At 51.3% G+C, this 19,531-nt stretch overlaps 2 protein-coding genes across 5 annotated transcripts in view; both read right to left on the reverse strand.

The window, feature by feature from the left end:
* Slc27a5 (solute carrier family 27 member 5) overlaps positions 1–9,281 on the reverse strand; it is an 11,613-nt gene extending 2,332 nt beyond the window's left edge. The window contains exons 1-6 of one of the 3 annotated variants that reach the window (XM_008822784.3): positions 8,476–9,278; positions 7,767–7,976; positions 5,722–5,880; positions 3,287–3,411; positions 371–565; positions 195–285 (exon numbers count right to left, since the gene is read on the reverse strand). In XM_008822784.3, coding sequence (XP_008821006.1) covers positions 195–285; positions 371–565; positions 3,287–3,411; positions 5,722–5,880; positions 7,767–7,976; positions 8,476–9,163 — 1,468 coding nt within the window. In that variant the 5' untranslated portion in view covers positions 9,164–9,278. Of the gene's footprint in view, positions 1–194; positions 286–370; positions 566–3,286; positions 3,412–5,721; positions 5,881–7,766; positions 7,977–8,475 lie in introns of all 3 variants that reach the window. The other 2 variants (XM_029558485.1, XM_029558484.1) reach the window with 2 other exon arrangements.
* Positions 9,282–10,428: 1,147 nt separating this feature from the next.
* Positions 10,429–15,524, reverse strand: Zbtb45 (zinc finger and BTB domain containing 45). Of its 2 annotated transcripts, none has more exons than XM_008822785.2 (3): positions 15,040–15,524; positions 11,772–13,059; positions 10,429–11,143 (listed from the first exon to the last, which is right to left on the reverse strand). In XM_008822785.2, exons 2-3 carry the CDS (start codon positions 13,057–13,059, stop codon positions 10,887–10,889), a joined length of 1,545 nt encoding a protein of 514 aa, XP_008821007.1. In that variant the 5' UTR covers positions 15,040–15,524; the 3' UTR covers positions 10,429–10,886. The 2 variants fall into 2 exon arrangements, with proteins under 2 accessions (XP_008821007.1, XP_008821008.2); XM_008822786.2 differs by lacking the exon at positions 15,040–15,524 and adding an exon at positions 14,816–15,030.
* Between the last annotated feature and the right edge of the window lie 4,007 nt (positions 15,525–19,531).

Consider the following 19,531-nt stretch of genomic DNA (forward strand, 5'->3'; position numbering starts at 1 on the left):
GGAGGAAGAGGGGGCGAGCCCAACATCCTGTGAGCAGGAGGTCCCAAAGAGATGGGAAGATGGGTTAGTGATTTGGGGTCAAGATGGGGGGTAAAAAAAAAAAAAAAAAAAGATTCTGGGCAGCCTGTTCTAGCCAAGAAAGTGGACCATCCGTCATACATTCAAGGAAAGCTCAGCTCCCTGACCCCCCATACCTGGCCCCACAGGGATGCAGAAACCTCGCTTGTCCCTCACGGGCTGTGCTGTGTCTACATCAAACTGTACAAGCTCGAAGGGAAACAGCATCTGGGATAGAGGGTGGGAAGCATTGACAAAGGTCCTGGTGGCTCAGCTCAGGGCCGCTGTCACACTGGGCAGCCTGCCCACTCACTCGAAGAATGCAGTTCGTCTTGCCCACCGCACCGCAGCGCCCTGCATAATTGGCAAAGCCCATGTTGCCTTCTGTGGAGCCATAGACTTCCCAGATGCGAACAGGGCCAAAGCGTTGCTGGAAGGTTTCCCACACGTCGCTCCGAAGTCCGTTGCCCACTGCCAAGCGGACTGTATGTGTCTTATCGTCTGATTGCTGCAGGGACACCCCAAGAAGAATGAGGAGGGTGTGCCCTTGAGATGTATGACTGGGAACTCTTCCTGAGGGAGTGTATATTAGGTCTTATCCTGGGAGTTATCTAGGCCATGATGGGAAACCTATACGTTGGGAATCCTGGGGATCTTAAGAGCAGTTATACCTGGCCCATGCTAATAATCCCAGTACTCAGGAGGCTAAGGCAGGAGGATTGTGAGTTGGAGGCCATAGTGGGCTACACAGCAAGTTATAGGCCAGCCTGGGGTATATAGGGAGACCCCATTAAAAAAAAAGTTTCCTGGAGACATTGCCAGGGAGCTTTGCCTGGAGAAACTTGCCTGGTGTGCAGTATGTAGAGTTACCTAGCTAGGAGTAACCAGAGACCTTAACCTCAGCCATGATCTTACCTGAAGAAAACACCAGTTGGGGGGGCGGGGGTTATTCATCTACAGGTAAACTGAGGAGTGACTTGAAACCTTACCTTGAGGTGTTACCTGAGGGAGAGCCTTTCCAGGGGGAAGTTTAATGGAGTCTTTACTTTGAAATTGAAGGGGTGAGGTGAAGTTGGGGGGACACATTGCCTAGAGACAGTTACCTAGGGACCATACCTCATTGCTCTTTAAGGATGAGAGTAGCTCACACCTGAGCCACACCTGTTCTAGATACATTACATATTATTTAATTCATTGAATTTCTATAGCGCCCCCTTCAGGTCAGGAGTATTCTTTCTATTCCAGTGTCTAACAGTAATACTATCAGTAGTAATATTTGTAAACTGAGATATGGGGGAGGGACTGGTTAAGGTCCAGATTGGGGCTGTTTTTACTCCATTTTTTGAATGGGTACATGGAGGCTGAACAACATAAAGTCATCTGCTGTGAAGGTTTGTTTAACTGTCAACTTGACACAATGTAGAATCACCTGGGAACAGAGTCTCAGTGAGAGACTGTAAATGAGGTTGGCCTGTGGCTATGCCTGTAAGGATTTTTTTTTTTTTTTTGAGACAGGGTCACCCTGTAGCCCCAGCTGACCTGGAACTCACTATGTAGACCAGGCTGGCCTTGAAGTCACAGAGATCCACTTGCCTGCCTTTGCCTCCTGAGTGCTGAGATTAAAGGTGTGAGTGAGCCACCATGCCTCCTTGTGAGGAATTTTTAAAAAATTATATACTGGGCTGGAGAGATGGTTCAGCAGTTAAGAGCACTGACTCCAGTCCCAGGAGATCTGACGCCCTCTTCTGGCATCCTTGGGCATTTCGTGACATGGGTACACTTAAAAAATGCAGGCAGCCGGGCACGGTGGCACACGCCTTTAATCCCAGCACTTGGGAGGCAGAGGCAGGCAAATCTTTGTGAGTTTGAGGCCAGCCTGGTCTACATAGTGAGTTCCAGGACAGCTGGGGCTACAAGGAGACCCTGTCTCAAAAAGACAAAAATAAATAAATAAATAAATAAATAAATAAATAAATAAATAAATAAATGAATGAATAAATAAATAAATAAATAATAAGGGCTGGAGAGATGGCTCAGCAGTTAAGAACACTGGATGTTCTTGCAGAAGACCCGGGTTTGAATTCCAGCACCCACATGGCAGCTAACAACTGTCTGTAACTCCAGTTCCAGGGGATCCCACAGCCTCTTCTGTCCTCCACTGGTATTGCATGATATGGGTGTACTAACCTATATGCAGGCAAAACACGCATACATATAAAATTAAAAAAAAATAAGCACTCGGGAGGCAGAGGCAGGCAGATCTCTGTGAGTTTGAGGCCACCCTGGTCTACATAGCAAGTTCCAGGATAGCTGGGGCTACAGGGAGACCCTGTCTCAAAAAAGACCAAAAAAAATTATTTATTTATTTTTATTTTATATGTATATGTGTTTTGCCTGTAAGTATGTAAGTGCACCATGTGCGTGCAATGCCCACAGAGGCCAGAAGAGGGTATTGGAGTCCCTGCAACTGGTGTCACCCACAGTTTTTAGCTCCATGTGGGCGCTGAAAACAGAACCTGGGTCCTCTGGAAGAGCAGTCAGTGCTCTTAACCACTGAGCCATCTCTCCAGCCCCTGAAGGATTTTCCTCATTAGGCTGAGTTTGGAAGACCCATCCTGAATGTGGGCTGCAGCAGTTCATGGGCTGGGCCCTGGACTGAATGAAGGGCAGACGGGGAGCTGAGCACTGGCAAGCTTGCATTAATTCATTGCTTTCTGCTCTTCACTCTGGATGTGAGGGGACTTGCTTTAACTTCCCACTGCCTTGATTTCCCCACAATGATTGGACTGTAACCTGGAATTGTGGACCAAAGAAACCCTTTCTCCCTTAAATTGCTTTTGTATTTTATCACAACAATAGAAAAGGAAACTAAGACACCTGCCCAGTGGGGTGACTCATTGTCAAAGGAGCCCTATAGAAAACCTGGAAACGTACAGAACTTACCATGTTGGGGCTTTATTCTGAGACAGGGTCTTATGTGGCCCAGGCTAACATTCAACTTGCTATGTAGCCAAGAAGGGCTACCTGGCTTGAGATCCATACCACAGTCTTTTTTATTTTGATGCTGCAGATTGAACCCAGGGTCTCACACACACTGGGCATGCACTCTATTTCTGAGTTATACCTCTATTTCCTGCCCAAATCTTTATATGAGACCTTTACATGGAATGTCATCTGGAATTTCATGCCTGGTGTTTCCAACCATGTAGCCATAATCTTAGACCCTCACCTGGGTAATATTACACAGGTACCGTAGGACCTCACCCACGTACAGGATAATTGTCACACCATGCTGCCGACAGTCAGCCCAGAAGCGGGAAGCAGAGAATTTGGGGGCCAGGACACAGGTGGCTCCTAGGAGGGACAAAAGGAGTTGGTCATGCTCCATGTTGATGTGAGAAGCCACCTGATTACCTGACTGTTGCATTTCAAACACAGTACAATGTTACAGTCTGTGACAATGGGTCTGGTCCCTAAAATTCACCAAGGAGGTACTAAATGTGTGGTTCAGTGGTAGAGAACCTGCCTAGAATTCCCCAGTGAGGGGCTGGGGTTGTGGTTCAGAGGTGGAGCAACTGCCAAGAATCCCCCAGTGAGGGGAGGGGTGTGGCTCAGTGGTAGAGCACCTGCCTAGAATCCCCCAGTGAGGGACTAGGGATGTGGCTCAGAGGTGGAACAACTGCCAAGAATCCCCCAGTGAGGGGAGGGGTGTGGCTCAGTGGTAGAGCACCTGCCTAGAATCCCCCAGTGAGGGACTAGGGATGTGGCTCAGAGGTGGAGCACCTGCCTAGAATCCCTCAGTGAGGAGCTAGAGATGTGGCTTGGTCATAGAGCCTTTGCCTAGAATTTCCCAGTGAGAGGCTGGGGGTGTATGTGTGGCTCAGTGGGAGAGCACTTGCCTAGAATCCCCCAGTGAGGGGCTGTGGGTGTGTGGCTCTGTCATTGAACACATCCCTAGAATCCAGGTGTGAGGGGCTGGTGGGAGCATGGCTCAGTGGTAGAGCCCCTACTTAGAATTATCCCCCAGTGAGGGGCTGGCTCATCCTTCAGTGAGGGGGGTGGCTTAACAGTAAAGTATTTGTCCTAAGCCAGGCGTGGTGGCACACACCCTTAATCCCAGCACTCGGGAGGCAGAGGCAGGCGGATTTCTGTGAGTTCAAGGCTAGCCTGGTCTACATAGTGAGTTCCAGGACAGCTGGGGCTACAGGGAGACCCTGTCTCAAAAAGACCAAAAAAAAAAAAAAAAAGTATTTGTTCTGAATTCACGAACAAGGAGATGGGGGAATGGCTTAGTGACAGAGTGATTGCCTAGCACACACAAGGTCCTGGACTCCTTCCCCAGCCCTGCAAAATAAGTGACAGCTGCTAGGAGGCATTTTCTTCCTTTCTTTCCTTCTTTTGTTGTTTTGTTTGTTTCTTTATTTCTTTCTTGTCTTGTCTTGTTTTGTTTTTGAGACAGCATCTCCCTGTAGTCCTGGCTGGCTTAGAACTCACTGTGTAGACCAGGCTGGCTTCAGACTCACAGAGATCCACCTGCCTCTGCCTCCCAAGTGCTGGGATTGAAGGTGTGTGCCATGCCTACCTTTTTTCTTTTTCTTTTTTTCATTTTGTGTGTACGAGTGTATTGCCTACATGTAGGTAAGTGCACCCATGTTGTGCAATGCCTGCAGAGGTCAGAAGAGTCTGTTGGATCCCCTGGGACTGGAGTTACAGACAGTTGTAGCTGTCATGTGGGTGCTAGGATTCGAACCTGGGTCTTCTGCAAGAACAGTTAGTGTTCTTAACCGCTGAGCCATCTCTCCAGCCCCTGTTTTTTTCTTTTTAAAAAAGATTTGTTTTTTGTTTTATCTCTTTGGGTCTATGCCTGAGTGTATGTGTGTTCACCACATACATGCAGGTATCTGCAGAGACCAGAAGAGGGGTCAGATACTCTGAAACTAGAGTCATATGCAGTCGAGAGTTGCCTGACATGGGTTCTGGGAACTGAACCCAGATCCTCTGCAAGAGCAGCAAATTCTCTTAACTGCTGAGCCTTCTCTCCAGCCTCACTTTTGTTTTTTGAGAGAGGTTCTCACTTTGAATCCATGGTTGGCCTGGACTTCGCTATGTAGATCAGGCTGGCCTTGAATTTCCAGTGATTCTTCTGCTTCTGCCTTCTGTGTATTGGGGTATGAACTGGTATGAGCCACTACACTCAGGGACATTTTTATTTATTTTTAGTTTACGTGTATGAGTGTTTTGCCCACATCCATGCCATGCAATGCCTGCAGATACCAGAAGAGAGCATCAGATCCCCTGGAACTGGAGTTATGGATGGTTGTTAGCCACCATGTGGACACTGGGAACTGAACCTAGGCCTTCTGCAAAAGCAGCCAGTGCTCTTAAAGCCTGAGCCATCTCTCCAGCCCCCTCAGTGATGTTTTTAATCTAATAGTAATTGTGGGGGGCTGGGAGAGGGGGGAAGCATGCTGTTTTAACTGTAAAATGCAATACATACTGAGTTTAAGGCCAACCTTGGCTACTTGAGATGCTGTCAAAAGACAGGTGGGGAGGGAGGGAAGAAACCAAACTTGGGGTATAGGGTAGAGAATCTTATCTTGATTGCCCCACACTAACACCCACTGTAGTGGTCCTGTGGCTTAGAAGGACCCTGAGAGGACTTACCAAGCTCTAAGGAGCCAAGGACCCCAAGGACAAGTCCCATCGTGTGGTACAAAGGCAGGACACAATAGATCACATCATCAGCTTTGGCCTCACAGAAGGACAGCATCTTGGTCATCTGCAAGACTCGTTCATGTGAGAGAATGGCTGGTTTGGGGAGCCCTGGAGGATGAAAGAGTGAGAAGTGAGGGAAAGGAAGAGAGACCAGCAATGCAGTGTGGGTCTCCATAGTCAGGCCTACCTGGGTTTGAGTCTCTAAGATGGACCAAATATGAAAATTTGCTAGGTCTGGTGGTACAGGCCTAGAATCCCAGCACTCAGTGTCAGGCAGCTACATAGTGAGTCTGAGGCCAGCCTGGGCTGCTAGAGCAAGACTCTGTCCCAAAAGGCTAAAAAATAAATAACAAAATAATAAACATGACAATTTATGGGTGTGGTTTTTTTTTTTCTGTTTTGTTTTTCTGAGACAAGATCTCACTCTGTAGCTCAGGAAGCCTGGAACACACTATGTAGCCCAGACTGACCTTGAATTCCTTTTCCCTCCCTCTCTTTCTTTTCTTTCTACCAAAAGAACTTTTATTCCTTTTATTTTTTATTTTATTTTTTAAACTTTTTAAATTTTATTGTTTTTATTTTATGTGTATGTGTGTATTGCCTACATGTAGGTAAGTGCACGCGTGTCATGCAATGCCCTCGGAGGTCAGAAGAGGCTATTTTTATTTAAAAATTTTTATTTTATGGATTTTAATATTTTATTTTTATTTTATGTATATGAGTGTAGTGCCTATATGCATGTAAGTGTACCATGTGTGTGCAATGCCCACGGAGGCTAGAAGAATGTGTCAGATTCCCTGGAACTGGAGTTACAGACAGTTGTTAGCTGCCATGTGTTCTGAACTGCTGAGCCATCTCTCCAGCCCCTATTTAAAATTTTTTGATTTACAGGGCTGGAGAGATGGCTCAGCAGTTAAGAGCACTGGCTGCTCTTGCAGAGGACCTGGGTTTGTTTCCCAGCACCCACATGGCAGCTAACAACCATCCTTAGTTCCAGTTCCTGGGGAATCCAGTGCCATCTTCTGACCTCCACGGGCATTTCATGACACAGGTACACTTACATACATGTAGGCAATATACTCACACATAAAATAAAAAAGTTAAATTTATTTTGTATGTATGAATGTTGTTCCTGCATGTATGTAGATGCATCATGTGCAAGCAATACCCATGGAGACCAGAAGAGGACATCAGATCCCCTGGAACTGGAGTTATAGATGGTTGTTAGCTGCCCTGTGGGTACTAAGAACCCAATCCAGGTCCTCTGCAGGAGCAGCCAGTGCTCTTAACTGCTGAGTCATCTCTCCAGCCCCTCCTTTATTTATTTTTTTTCTGAGACAGGGTCTCCTTGTAGCTCCAGCTGTCCTGGAACTCACTATGTAGACCAGGCTGGCCTTGAACTCACACAGATCCGCCTGCCTCTGCCTCCCGAGTGTGCCACCACGCCCGACTCCTTTATTTCTTTTTAAAAATATGGAATGGGTGGGATGTGGTGGCACACGTCTTTAATCCCAGTACTCGGGAGGCAGAGGCAGGTGAATCTCTGTGAGACTGAGGCCATCCTAGTCTATTTAATAAGTTCTAGGCCAGCTGGGGGCTATAAGGAGACCTGTCTCAAAAAACAAACAAAAAAAGTATGGAATGCCTAAGGAATTTGCAAGTCATCTTTGTTCAAGGACCAAGCTAAATCTGTACCATTCCAGTTTTACTCCAGTGGAAGGGAGAGCACAGGCCTGAACTCTTTATCTGCCTGCCTCCTAGTGCCTTAGAGCTAGGATTTACACGTGAACACCACCACACCCCACTCTGTGGTTGGTTTCTAAAACTGGGAGTAATAGATCCAAATCATACTGAAAGACACTAGGGGTCAGAGTCAAGGTTGGGGTCTAGATCAGATGGCAGAGTTGGGCATCAGAGAACAAACAGAGCATCATGTGAGGTAAGTCAGGCCAGATCAGAGTGCAGAGGGGGAGGAGCGCCTCAGGCACCCTCACCGGTGGTTCCTGAGGTGAAGATGAACAAGGCAGGACTTTTCCACTGGACTGTGCCTCGAATGCTGGCAGGCACCGGGTCCGAGGGTGCAGCATCCAGGGCGGCCCCCAGAGCCTCCACACCTGGTGTGGGTGAGGAGTGGCCGATGTAGAAGCAGCGGATGTTCTCAGCTAGCAGCTTGGGAAGGACTTCTTCTAGACTCTCCTGTAGATCTACAGGGACCATCAGAGAAGAAACAGAGGCAAATCTTAACTTTGGAGATCAGGAGGGCAGACCAGAGACCCAGTGACAGAAGGGCAAACGGCAGAGACAAGCTTCCTCGTTCCTTTTCGTCTTTTTGAGATGGAGTCTCCCTGTAGTCCCAGCTGTCCTGGAACTTGCTGTATAGACCAGGCTGGCCTTGATTCCCCAAATGCTGGGATTAAAGGCATGTACCAGCATACCCAGTATCACCCTCTTTCTTAAGTAAAGAATTCCATAATTAATACAAAAAAAAAATTGGTCAAACAGGATTGAAAGAGCCATTTGGGGAAGAAAAAAAAATTTAAACCAGTGACTCCAGAATTATTTTCTAGGTAACCAACATTTTGGCCCTAATTGCCTAGAATAGGAATGGACAGAACCAAAGGCTGTCTGCCCTGCTCCCACCAAAATGCCTGACCTGTCTTGCTCCTGTCCCCTTCTTTCTTCCACTGGCCCTGGAACTCTCACCTGGGTCCACCACCAGCACACGTGCCCCCGAGCTCACCACAGTGTGTACTAGGGGCATCCCTCGGCCATTTGGGTTGATCCAAGCCACAGGGCAGCCCAGTTTTGCCAGTCCCAGAAGCAAACTCAAAGCAGCAATAGTTTTGGAGGGCAGTACCAAGAGAGCAGCAGTTTCTCTGCCCTGCTGGCTTGTGATGCCGTCCAGTTCAGGCTTCAGTGCCCATGCTGCCTGACAGGACCGAGTATCCAGCTCCCCAGCAGTGATTGAGCAGGCCTCTGGCCCTGTGCACACCAAGACCACCTTGTCTGGCCGAGCTCGTGCTTGTCGCACAAAGATATCCACAAAGGTTTCCGGGGTCTGCTGTTTCAGTTGTCTTCTGACTTTCAGGCCAAAGACAACGATCTTGAATAAATAGGCCACATCTTTGTGTAGCCAACGAAGCCCTGGGGGTGGCCGTGGAGGCAACAGGGTTAATGTGAGGGCTGCAGCCACCAGGTTCAGCCAGTGAGGCATCCAGGAACTGATCCAGGGCTTCGCCAGCACTGCCAGGCTGAGCAGCACGAAACACATGGTGTCTCCCAGCAACCAACGAAGGGCCAGGCCCGCAGCTGCTGTCCATAGGGATTTCCTAAGGCCCACCAGAAGAAGCAACAGCAACAACACAAAGGCCAACTTCTGCCCAATACCCATGGCACCGGCCCGCTCTCTTAAGTGGCTTGTGAATGTGTAGTCTGAGCTCTGCACCAGAGCTCCGTAGTCCTAACTTCCTGTCTTTGAGGAAGCCTGCCTACCTCACTCCCCAAGTAGGACCAGGTACTACCAGAGCTGCTCTTGAGCCCTGGACTCTGACCTTTTATTTTACCTCTGCCTGGCAGGGAGGTCTTCCTGTGGTTACAGCCTTACTGCCAGTTCATCAGACCTGCCCCGCCTCCTTTGGATACTACTACCAGCCTCCCCTTCAGGGCTGACATCTGCCTTCTCTCCCTCCTCTCTAATGAAAATGGGAACTTGGAATGGGAAACTAGGGAGACAGGGAGAAAACCCAGCCTAATGAAAAAGCAAGAGAAGCCTGTGTTTCTACTTGGTTGGAAAGTCATCTTCTGACACCAGGGGACCCTAGTCACCTACCAGTTATGCAGTGATTAGTAAATACATGCAAGACTTTTATCATCTGGATTCAAACCCAGCTCTGTCCTCCACCATGAGCCTCCACTGGGACTCTGCCCACTCTTGGCATCTGTGTGGATTGAGTCTTGAAGTTCAGGAGGCTGAGCTCTGCCTGTGACACCAAGCCAAAGAAGATCTGTGGGCCCAGAAGCCAAGGTATGGTTGGGGCCTGGCCTTCCAGACTGGAGCCCACTCCAAATCCTTAGTGAGACACCAGTGAATTGGAAGTGGAGCAGGGGAGGGCAGCGTGACGTTTTGGGCTGACAGGTGTAACTGTGGTTCCTTTGACACAGGGTCGCCTTCACTTACTCAGTAGGCAGCCTGGAACTGGCCATTCCTGCTTCCCACGCCACCAGTGGCACAACCAGTCAGTCTACTCTGGGCCTACTAGTATTTGGTGCCCAATAATCAGGGCAGGTATCCTGAGGTCTCATATGTCCTCAAAGTAGCCTGACCCCAAAGAACCCCCTGGGCATCTCACAAGTAAGGTGTTCTACCATCATACCTATCAGAATGGGGGAAGAGTCTTAAGTCTAAAAGGCTTCTCGTGGGAGGGGGGATTCAAATTCTACATTGTGCCTAGGTCTGTGGCTCCCCTCCCTCTAGGGTCAACCACTCCAAGAGAACTGGCCCTCAGTTACATATGCAGCCTACCCACCCAAATCCCAAAACACAGGTCCAGGATAGCAAACTGTTCCCTGTCTGCCCAGGAGCCTGCAAGGTTGCCACCTAGGAACACAGGCACCAAGCCCCAACACCCATAGCCCAGAAAATACATGAGGCACGACCTAGTCCACTAGCCTTTATTAGAACAGAATCCTAAAGTCCTGTGGTGGGTCCACCCGAGCCTCCATTGACACCAGATGCCTCCAAACTATGGGTGAAGACAATTCTAGCCCAACACGGGGGCAGAGGACAACCATACGCCGGCAGGGGGTGAGGCACAAATCCTGTGCCAGGCCCCAAGGACCTGGACATCCAGTTCAATGTGCGAATGTTCTATTTCTCAGAGGTACCAGGGTCCCCGAACATCCATTACTGGTCCCGCCCCACCCAGAGGGTCTACGTATGAGTAGGAGAGAAAAAGGGGTCTGGGTCCCAAGTCCACAGGGAAAAAGAAGTGAAGGGGAGGGTCGGAGCCAGAGCCTTCTGGTGGAGCGGACCAGGTCGAAGCGTCTGACCGCAGCTGCAGGCGAGACCAGTTGCACCGGGTGGTAGATCCCACGGTGCCGCAGCGGTATTTGAATCAGGTTGCCGGGTGAGCGGCCAGGTGGCGCTCCAACAGCGCGCGGTGCGAGAAAACCTTGCCGCAGGCGGGGCAGGGCGCGCGCTCAGGCCGGTGCGTGCGCATGTGCACATTGAGCGAACTCTTCTGCGTGAAGCGCTTGGCGCACACTGCGCATTGGAAGGCGCGCACACCCGTGTGCGTGACCATATGCTTCAGCAGGTAGTCCCGCAGCGAGAAGGATCGCCAGCACACTGCACACTGATGTGGCTTCTCCCCTGCGGACGACAAGGCGGGCCACACGCATATCAACAGCCTGTTCTCCCTGAAGCCTGTCCTCGGAAAGATTTCCTCTACTCTCCCTGAGTCAACCTAGGATCCCTTTGCCGCTCAAGGAAGCAGCTCTGTAATCCTGCTCGGCGCGCCCCTCCCTGGGATTCCTGGCAGGGCCCTGAATCCAACAGGTACCCTTCAAAAAGGAACTCTGCCCGGCTGGAACTACACCCACTGCCCATTTGGGATACCCAGTCAGAGCTCCCCCAACTTCCGGGGTCCTTCTTCCCCAACCCACACCTGGCCTGGCACTGGGAGACTCTGTGATCAGCCTCCCCTCCTTCCAGCTCCCGTTTCCCAGCTGGCCACAACTTCCTATCAAGGCTTCATTCATCCTGCCCACCCCAGGCTGAGGTCAGCTTTCCAAAAGCTCTGGGGAGGTTCTCACTTCCCAACTCCTCTACATGAGGGGACTAAATTTCCAGTTTCCTAGGATTATCACAAAGCACTAAACCTTTACCAGTGTCCAGTTGGCCCCCCGCCCCCGAGTCACTGGAATTGCATCACCAATGATCAAGGTTCTCGGAAATCTGTGGTAAAGGCATTGTCCTTCCCTCCCCAACTCCTGCTCACCCGAGTGGATGAACATGTGCTTGGTGTAGTTTTTCCTCGAGCTGAACGTCTTGCGGCAGTGGCTACACTCATAGGCGGGTTGCTCAGAGCCTGGGGCACCCGGAGCGCGCACCTGAGTGCCGGATAGGGCTGGAGCAGGAGCGGCAGACACGGCTGGGGTTTCTCCCAGCTGTGCGCTGGGGACCGCATCTGGTTGGAGAGTTGGGTAGAAGGCGGGCGGGGGCGCGGGAGCTGGCCCGGATGGAGCTGGAGGTGTGGGCGCCGGCGGCCCGGGGGCGCCCAGGTGAAAGGGGAAGAGAGCCACAGGTGGCCCAGGGGTTTTCACGCCAGGTGGGCGAGGCCCGGCCAGGGTGCAGTCGGGCGGAGCAGAGGTCTCTACCGGACAACCTTCTGGGGCGCCGCTGTCTTCTTCATGCCAAGCGGACACGAAGCTATCTGGGAACACGTCCTCGGTCACTGCAGTCACCCGAAGGAAATCTCTCCCCGTACCACCATAGTCAGTGAGGCCGGTGGATGCAGGGGGGTCCTCACGCGCGCTGTCAGCTGTGGCGAAGAAGCCCGCTGCACAATCTGGGAAGGAAGGAGGTGCCTGGCCCTCACCTGGGCCGCTACCGTCACCTTCCTCGCCGTCCGTCTCTTCATCCGTCTCGTCGTCATCATCTTCATCACCTCTATCTTCAGGGGCAGCAGGCAGCGTGGGCTCGACCTCGGGCCCCTCGGCCTTGATGGGTGCGGGGGGCGCAGGCAGCTGTAGACGCGCGGGCTGGCGCTGCTTGCGGCTGTGAGCGGCGCCAGGGTGACCCGGGGGGCGCGCAGCCAGCAAGTGGCGCAGGCGATGGCGCAGCTGTGCGGGTGCGAGCGGAGGGGGTACGGGTGCTGGGAGGGGCGTGGGTGCAGGGGCGCCGGGGACGCGGGCACGCGCGATGATCTGTGTACACTCGTCGATGACCGTCTGGATGCGAAGCACCGACGCCGCAGTCAGCACCTGCAGCGCTTCGCCCTGCGCCACCACCAGCGAGCCGCTGTAGAGAAACTCAACCAGCTGGCGCACGGTCTGAGCAGGCACCACCGGCGGCACACGAATCTCAGAGTGGCCGAGCAGCAATTTGTCTTGGAAGAACGGTGAGCCAGCGGCCAGCACACAGCGGTGCGCACGTAGGGAAGCCTCACGGATGCGTACAGTCACGTCGCAAAAGTGCCCACCCAGCCTCTGCCCATTAAGGGTTTCCAGCAGGGAGCGTGAGAAGTTCTGCAGGTGAATGTGGTGCACCGCCTCTGTTGCTGCCATCTGTGAGAGAGACCGTGGGGTGGGGGTGGGGGTGGGAGTGAGGTATCAGCTAAGGAATCTCTTCTATCCAATGCCCTGGGTTCCTCAGCCCTTACCACAGAACCCACAGGGGCACCACATCCCCAGGCCTGGATCACCCCATCCCTGGCAGCCCCTCCCAGTCCCTGTTCCAAACATACAGAACACCCCTCCTCCAGGTCTTCTGAACGCCCTCTACCTCCACAACCCCAGCATATATCCCAGCTCTACTTCTCTGCCCCAGGAGGGTTTTTAGGGCTTGGCCTGCTTCTGTGCATCCACCTGGCCCCCTAACTTTATCCTTAAGCCACCAGAAGGCCTTCCTCCTAAGGGGTAGCCTTGTGGAGAAGTCACCTTCCTCCAACACTGGCTACCCTCCCTCAAGGACAGGGACCTTCCTGAGAAAACAATAGCACTAGGCTGTCTCATCCCCATCAACTATCTGTAACTGGACTCTGGCTTTTTGGTTGTTCTGCCAAACTTTCTTAGTGCCATTAATGCTCTATGCACAGCCAGGACAACCTTGGAACCAGGTCCTATCAATTAGTGAACATGGAGGTTTTCATGAGAATGGGATGCTCCCATCTCTGGTCAGAATAACTGAGGTGTACCTGATTAGGCTGGGCATTAGTGTGGCTCCTACTCAAGCAAAGCAAGTACACAGCACACAGCAAGCCTTGCAGCCCTGGTTCTACTTGGAATCACTTGAGGCCTTAAAGTTTCCAAGTGTGGGCACATGGACTTTGAGACTGCAGAAGAGAGCTAAGGAGCACCAGGCTTCAACCCAATGTGTATGAGCAACCCCGATACTTCTTGTGAACCTGAGCTGAAACTCTGTGATCCTGGCTCTGTCCACCCTCAGACACCGGAAAGTTGGAGGTACCCCTCCCCTCCAAGGGACTTGGGAATCTGAGATCTGCCACTTAACCCATCAAACAGGTGACTCCAAATTTCTGGGCCTGTTTCACCATTTATCAAAAGGAATGTTATAATTGGATTAGACTTCACATAACTTAGGGTCTAAAGGATAAAATTAAGACACAGGTTGATCTATTCTTTTAATTTCAGCACCCAGAAAGCAGAGGCAGGTGGATCTCTCTGAGTTCCAGGCCAGCTGCGGCTACAGGGATAGCCGTCTCAAAAAGACACAAGAATAATGCTGATACCTGTCCACTGTCTGTCACCTTGTCTCTCTGGGGCCATGACCCTAGGGGTGGGGCCCCACTAAATCCTACCCCTATACAGGACCTACTGAGGTCTCAGACTCAACATTTCTAGTTCCTTATGCAAAACTTTATTACAGCCAGATTCCTCCATTTCTCCCCGTTTAGGTCATACATTGGCCAGTCACCACTGGCCTGGATTTATGAAGTCACCTTGCAGGTCCTCTCCACATCCCTACCTCCGGGTCTTTCCCCCACACGGCAGCCAGAGGGAGCCTGCTTAGATCTAGCAGATCTGGGTCCTCTGACGGAGAATTAATACTTCAAACGCACCAAGACTTTGCACCTGCCTCTGTCAGCGGTCTCCTTCAACTTGTACCAACCCATTGGTCCCGAACCCCTCCACAAACCCACCCCCGTCCTGGTCCCCAGAGGGTTCCGACTCTGATGCCTCAGAACAAAAAGACACGCTCCCATAACTAAAGCTGCACCCACGCCGCCACGCCCTCGCCCACGCCATGCACCTTGCTCCACCGCCCTGTCTCTCTTACTCTGCATCACGGCTCGCTCCTTACCCTGTGCCCAGAGCCCCCTTTCAGGCCCGCTACAGCTGCACCCGCTGCAGCCCCTTGCAACCCAGGTTTCCCGCCTCCGCACCCCTTGCCCGCGCCCTGCCCCGGTCCTGCAGCGCCCTCTCGCGTTCGCAGCGTGCACACGGAGCCTCCTGCTGCCATCCCTCCTCCCGCACGCCCCGGTCTCCCCACTGCCTCTGAGGCAGGGGATGCCCGTTCGACCCCACCTCCGACTCCTCAGGCACCAGGCCCTGCAGTAGCTGCCTCTTGCCAACTTGAAGGCCGCACTTCCGGGCCGCGAAGCAAACGGAACCGAAGGCCAGGGCGCGGGCGGAACGGTAGTTGGGAACACGTTTCCGGTTTTCCTGGCGGGAGGGGTAATAGCCGCCGCGGGCACTTCCGGTTCTGGTAGGTGCCTGGAATCTCTGGACCAGAGCATGCTTCCGGCGTCACCAGGGTGACAGCGCGAGGGGGTGGGGGTGAGATGTCAATCAATCAGCAGCCGGGCTAGAGAGGGCGCTCTAGCGTGGACCAGGACGGGTGACCTCCACATCAGAAAGCCCGCCGTGCCGACACCCCAAATGAGGGCGCTTTGCAGGGGTCACCTGCAGTCTCCCTGAAGGACCCCGGCCCAACTTCCCGGGGAAGCATCCTGACCCAGTGCTCCCACTTAACCCCACCCAGACCCTCAGGAACTCTCACTGCTCTTTAAATAAATGGATGCGGACCGGATACCTCATCCCTGCCGTAGCTCTGAATAAAGCTTAGAGCATGGGGTGGAGTGGTGAGCGGTTAGACACCAAAGACCAGGAGTCACCAGAAGAGATAGGATCTGCCCAGGCAGAGAGAACAGCCTTTGTCCAAAAGGGCCTTGAAGTGGGGCTGCCAGGATAGGTGAGCTATAAATCTCAGCAGCTCCCCAGAGGAGAATGGAGAGGGGGATTGGGGCGGGGGTGGGGGGTGCCGTTAGGGGTTGGAGAGATGGCTCGGCGGTTAAGAGCACTGACTGCTCTTGCAGAGGACCCAGGTTGGATTCCCAGCACCCACATGGTGGCTAGGAACATTCCTTAACTCCAATTTCATCGAATCCGATGCCCTCTTCTGACACCCCCCCCCCCGCCGCGGCATTGCAAGGACACGTATCCACTCACATAGATGCAGACACCACTCCTACACATAGTAAATAAAATATTTTTAAAATGCTGTTAGAGTTAAGATGACATAAAGGCCAGACACATGGCAGGATGTGGACTTTAGAGAAAGAGTAAAGAAGCCCCAAAGTACCAGAAAGCGCACACTTAGACTCTGGCCAGCATCAGAAAGAGACGAAAAAGATTGCATAACATGATGGGACATGCCTTTAATCCTAGAACTGGGGAGGCAGAGAGAAGTACTTCAGTCTCCGAGATCGAGGCCAGCCTGGTCTCCATAGGAGGTTCAAAGTCAGCTAGAGCTGTACAGTAAGACCCTTGTCTCTAAACAAAAGAAGAGATTTGGTGCTCAGATCTCCAGAAGTGTAAACTTGATCCTGTTAAATGAATAGTTACACTGTAGTAAAAGGGGCTTTGCAGATGTGATTAAGGTTGCTAATCAACTAGTCTTAAAATGGGAAATGATTCTGGGTTATCCAGGTTGTTCCAAAGTAATGGAAAAGGACCTTAAAGACAGAGGTGGCAAAAGTAGGAAAACATTCAAAAGCTTTGAAGTGGGAGTTCATGTGACAGAATGAGACAGCTGGAATCTGAGAAGAGCCCTGGACCACAGCCAACAGGAAAACAGGGCCCTGACACCTACAGCAGAATGGAGGTAGATTCTGTCCAAGACCTGAATGAACTAGAAAGGTTCTTCTCCAGGGCCTCCACATAAGAGACCACCTGACCTTAAGTTCAGGCTTGTGCCCAGAGAGCCTGCCCAGAAATGTGAGTTGAAAGGGTGTTACTTTAAGCTACTGAATTTATGGTAATTTGTTCCAGTAGCAATAGAAGACAAATACATTTGGGCCTAGGGATGCAGCTCAGTTGGTAGAGTGCTGGTCTAGCAGGCAGGAAGCTCCAGTTATGATCTCCAGCACTACATGACACCAGTCATGGCACACACCTGTAATCCCAGCACTTGGGATTTGCATGTAGGAGGATCAGGTCATCCTCAGCTACATAGTAAATTCCAGCCTGGGCTAGCAGACACCCTGTCTCAAAACAAGCAGGGTGTTGTGGCTCTTGTCTTTAATTCCAGCACTCTGGAGGCAGAGGCAGGCGGATCTCTATGAGTTCAAGGCTAGCCTGGTCTACATAGTGGGTTCCAGGCCAGCTGGGGCTTCACAGTGAGACCCTATGTCAAAACAACAACAAAAACAACAGAAAGCAAAAAATAGCAAACAAAAACGAGGCCAGAGAGACTACTCAGTGGTTAGGAGGACAAGGTGCTTATCAGCTCAGTTCCCTTTTTTGGGCTCCAAAGTCTGTAGGTCCCTGTTGGGGAGGGGGGAAGCTGCTGCTGTTTGGAACCCTAACAGCAGGGAATCTGATGCCTTCTGGACTCTTAGCCATCTGTACTCAGGTATATGTACTCACACATAAGACACATAATTTAAAAATAAACAGCCTGGCATGGTGGCACACGCCTTTAATCCAAGCACTTGGGAGGCAGAGGCAGGTGAATCTGTAAGTTCGAGGCCAGCCTGCTCTACATATGGAGTTCCAGGCCAGTCAGGGATCCATAGTGAGACCATCTCAAAAAAACAAGAACAAAATCTGCAAATTAAAACCAAACAAAGCCAAAGATCTCAGCCCTGAGGGAAGACGCCTGGACATCAGGCAGGGTAGAGTGGAAGAATTTGGCCAAAGAGGGTAGAATGGGCTTAGGAGGGCAAAACAGAAACCCTGACCCCTCCCAAGTAACAGAGGTGGAGATATCTGCAGCATTGAGAGAACATTTGTTTAGCCTCTTCCAAACATTTTATCACAGCAGTTATGGGGCATTTTGAAAAACCAACACATGTATCTGAAGACAGTGTTTTGTAAATGTCTTTTGTTTATTGTGAAGCTGTGTAGGCACATACGTACCAGTACCATGCGTGGAGGTCATCAGACAACTTGCTGGGGCAGATCTTCACTCCTTCAGCACAGGGATTTAAATTTCGGTCCTCAGGGTTTGGTGGCAAGTGTTTTTCATGGCTGAGGCATCTCGCTGGCCCTGAAGATGCTTTCATTAGATAGACCATGTGGCCAGCAAGTGTTTTGAAAAGTCTAGGGCCAGGAGAGGAGAAGCAGACAGCATGTATTTGCCACTGAGGGAAGCTGTGCGGTCACAGTGACCATACCTGAAGGGAGCCACAAAAATAATACTAATAAAAGGAGGTCTGGGGGCAGGGAACAAGTCTTTCTCCTCTGGTTGACGTAGCTCCTAGCTCAAAAAAATCAGAGAAAAGACAGGTCTCCCCAAGACATTTTGCAGGGCCCCTCAATGCATCCACTTACTACAAAGCCAGGTTCTCATCTAGCACATCCATTCTGACAGCTACTGTCCCCGAGGCACATCCAAAACTCAGTTCCAAAGTCTACAAACCAAGCCCCACCCTAGTGGGCCTGGGCTGCTCTGGATGTCCTATGTGGGTCGAAAGATCCAACACCCACCTTCTGGAGTTCCCATTCTGCCTTGGGTACACACTAATTCCCCATGGAGATTGCTTCCTGCTATAACACAGAATGGCAGCTGGGGCACACAGGATGCAGAGTAGAGGAAATAGGAGCTCCTGAGTGGGAGGACCGGGAGGTCATGCCCAGCAAGGGCCTCCAAGACAGCAGTTTAGGGTGGGGATTGGAGGAAAGGTCTACAATGGTAGCCGCTGTAGGTAGGTCAGGCAGGGTTTATCAGAAAATGGCATCTAGACAGAGATTAAAGACCGACTAAATTGGGTGGGGGCCAGGAATGTAAGCTGCAAAGAAAAGGTTTAGCAGAGCAGCTTTCTTATGTAAAACATCTCTGCAGCCCTGGGCGCTAGGCTGCTAGAGACAATTCAGGAAGGACCTTCCTGAATTACCTCCCAGAGCTCACACTACCTCCTCTGGATGCCCTGAGGCTGGGAATTCTTTACCCAAAGTAGATATACTTGCACCAAGGAGCCAAAGGTGCTAGAACTGCCTTTTCTCAAGATCCAGTTCTGGAAGTTTCCCCACTTACATGTTCAATTACCCTTATTTTTTTTTGGGGGGGGGTCTATTTTTTTTGAGACAGGGTCTCCTTGTAGCCCCACCTGTCCTGGAACTCACTATGTAGACCAGGCTGGCCTCGAACTCACAGAGCTCCACCTGCCTCTGCCTCTCAAGTGCTGGGATTAAAGGTGTGTGCCACCATGCCCGGCTCAGTTACCCTTATTAACGTGAGATGTGACCTTACCACCTTCTTTTTTTTTGTCTGAGACAGGGTCTCCCTGCGGCCCCAGCTGTCCTGGAACTATGCAGACCAGGCTGGCCTCTAACTTGTGGTGATCCTCCTCTGTCTGTCCTTCCCAGTGCTGGGATTAAAGACCACCATGCCTTGCTCCAGTCCTTACTCTTGTCACCTCTTATTTAAAGCCACTGTGGAGTTGTATGACTCTGGGCATTACATTTGTCCTGTCACCTTCCCTATGGCCCTGAGCTGCCCCACCCAAAAAAAAAAAAAAAACTTGATCAAAAACTTTTTGCCAGGCCTTGTGGCACACACCTTTAATCCCAGCAC

This window comes from Nannospalax galili, unplaced genomic scaffold (genome assembly GCF_000622305.1).
Source record: "Nannospalax galili isolate Female #2095 unplaced genomic scaffold, S.galili_v1.0 scaffold649, whole genome shotgun sequence".
Classification (NCBI taxonomy): domain Eukaryota; kingdom Metazoa; phylum Chordata; class Mammalia; order Rodentia; family Spalacidae; genus Nannospalax; species Nannospalax galili.

Excerpts from the sequence above, each read along its gene's own strand:
- Zbtb45 (XM_008822786.2), bottom strand. The coding sequence starts at position 14,974 with ATGGCAGCAGGAGGCTCCGTGTGCACGCTGCGAACGCGAGAGGGCGCT. Across the intron at positions 13,060-14,815 it reads AAGGGGGCTCTGGGCACAGG|ATGGCAGCAACAGAGGCGGT; the intron begins GTAAGGAGCGAG and ends TCTCTCTCACAG. Across the intron at positions 11,144-11,771 it reads GCACATGTTCATCCACTCGG|GGGAGAAGCCACATCAGTGT; the intron begins GTGAGCAGGAGT and ends TGTCGTCCGCAG.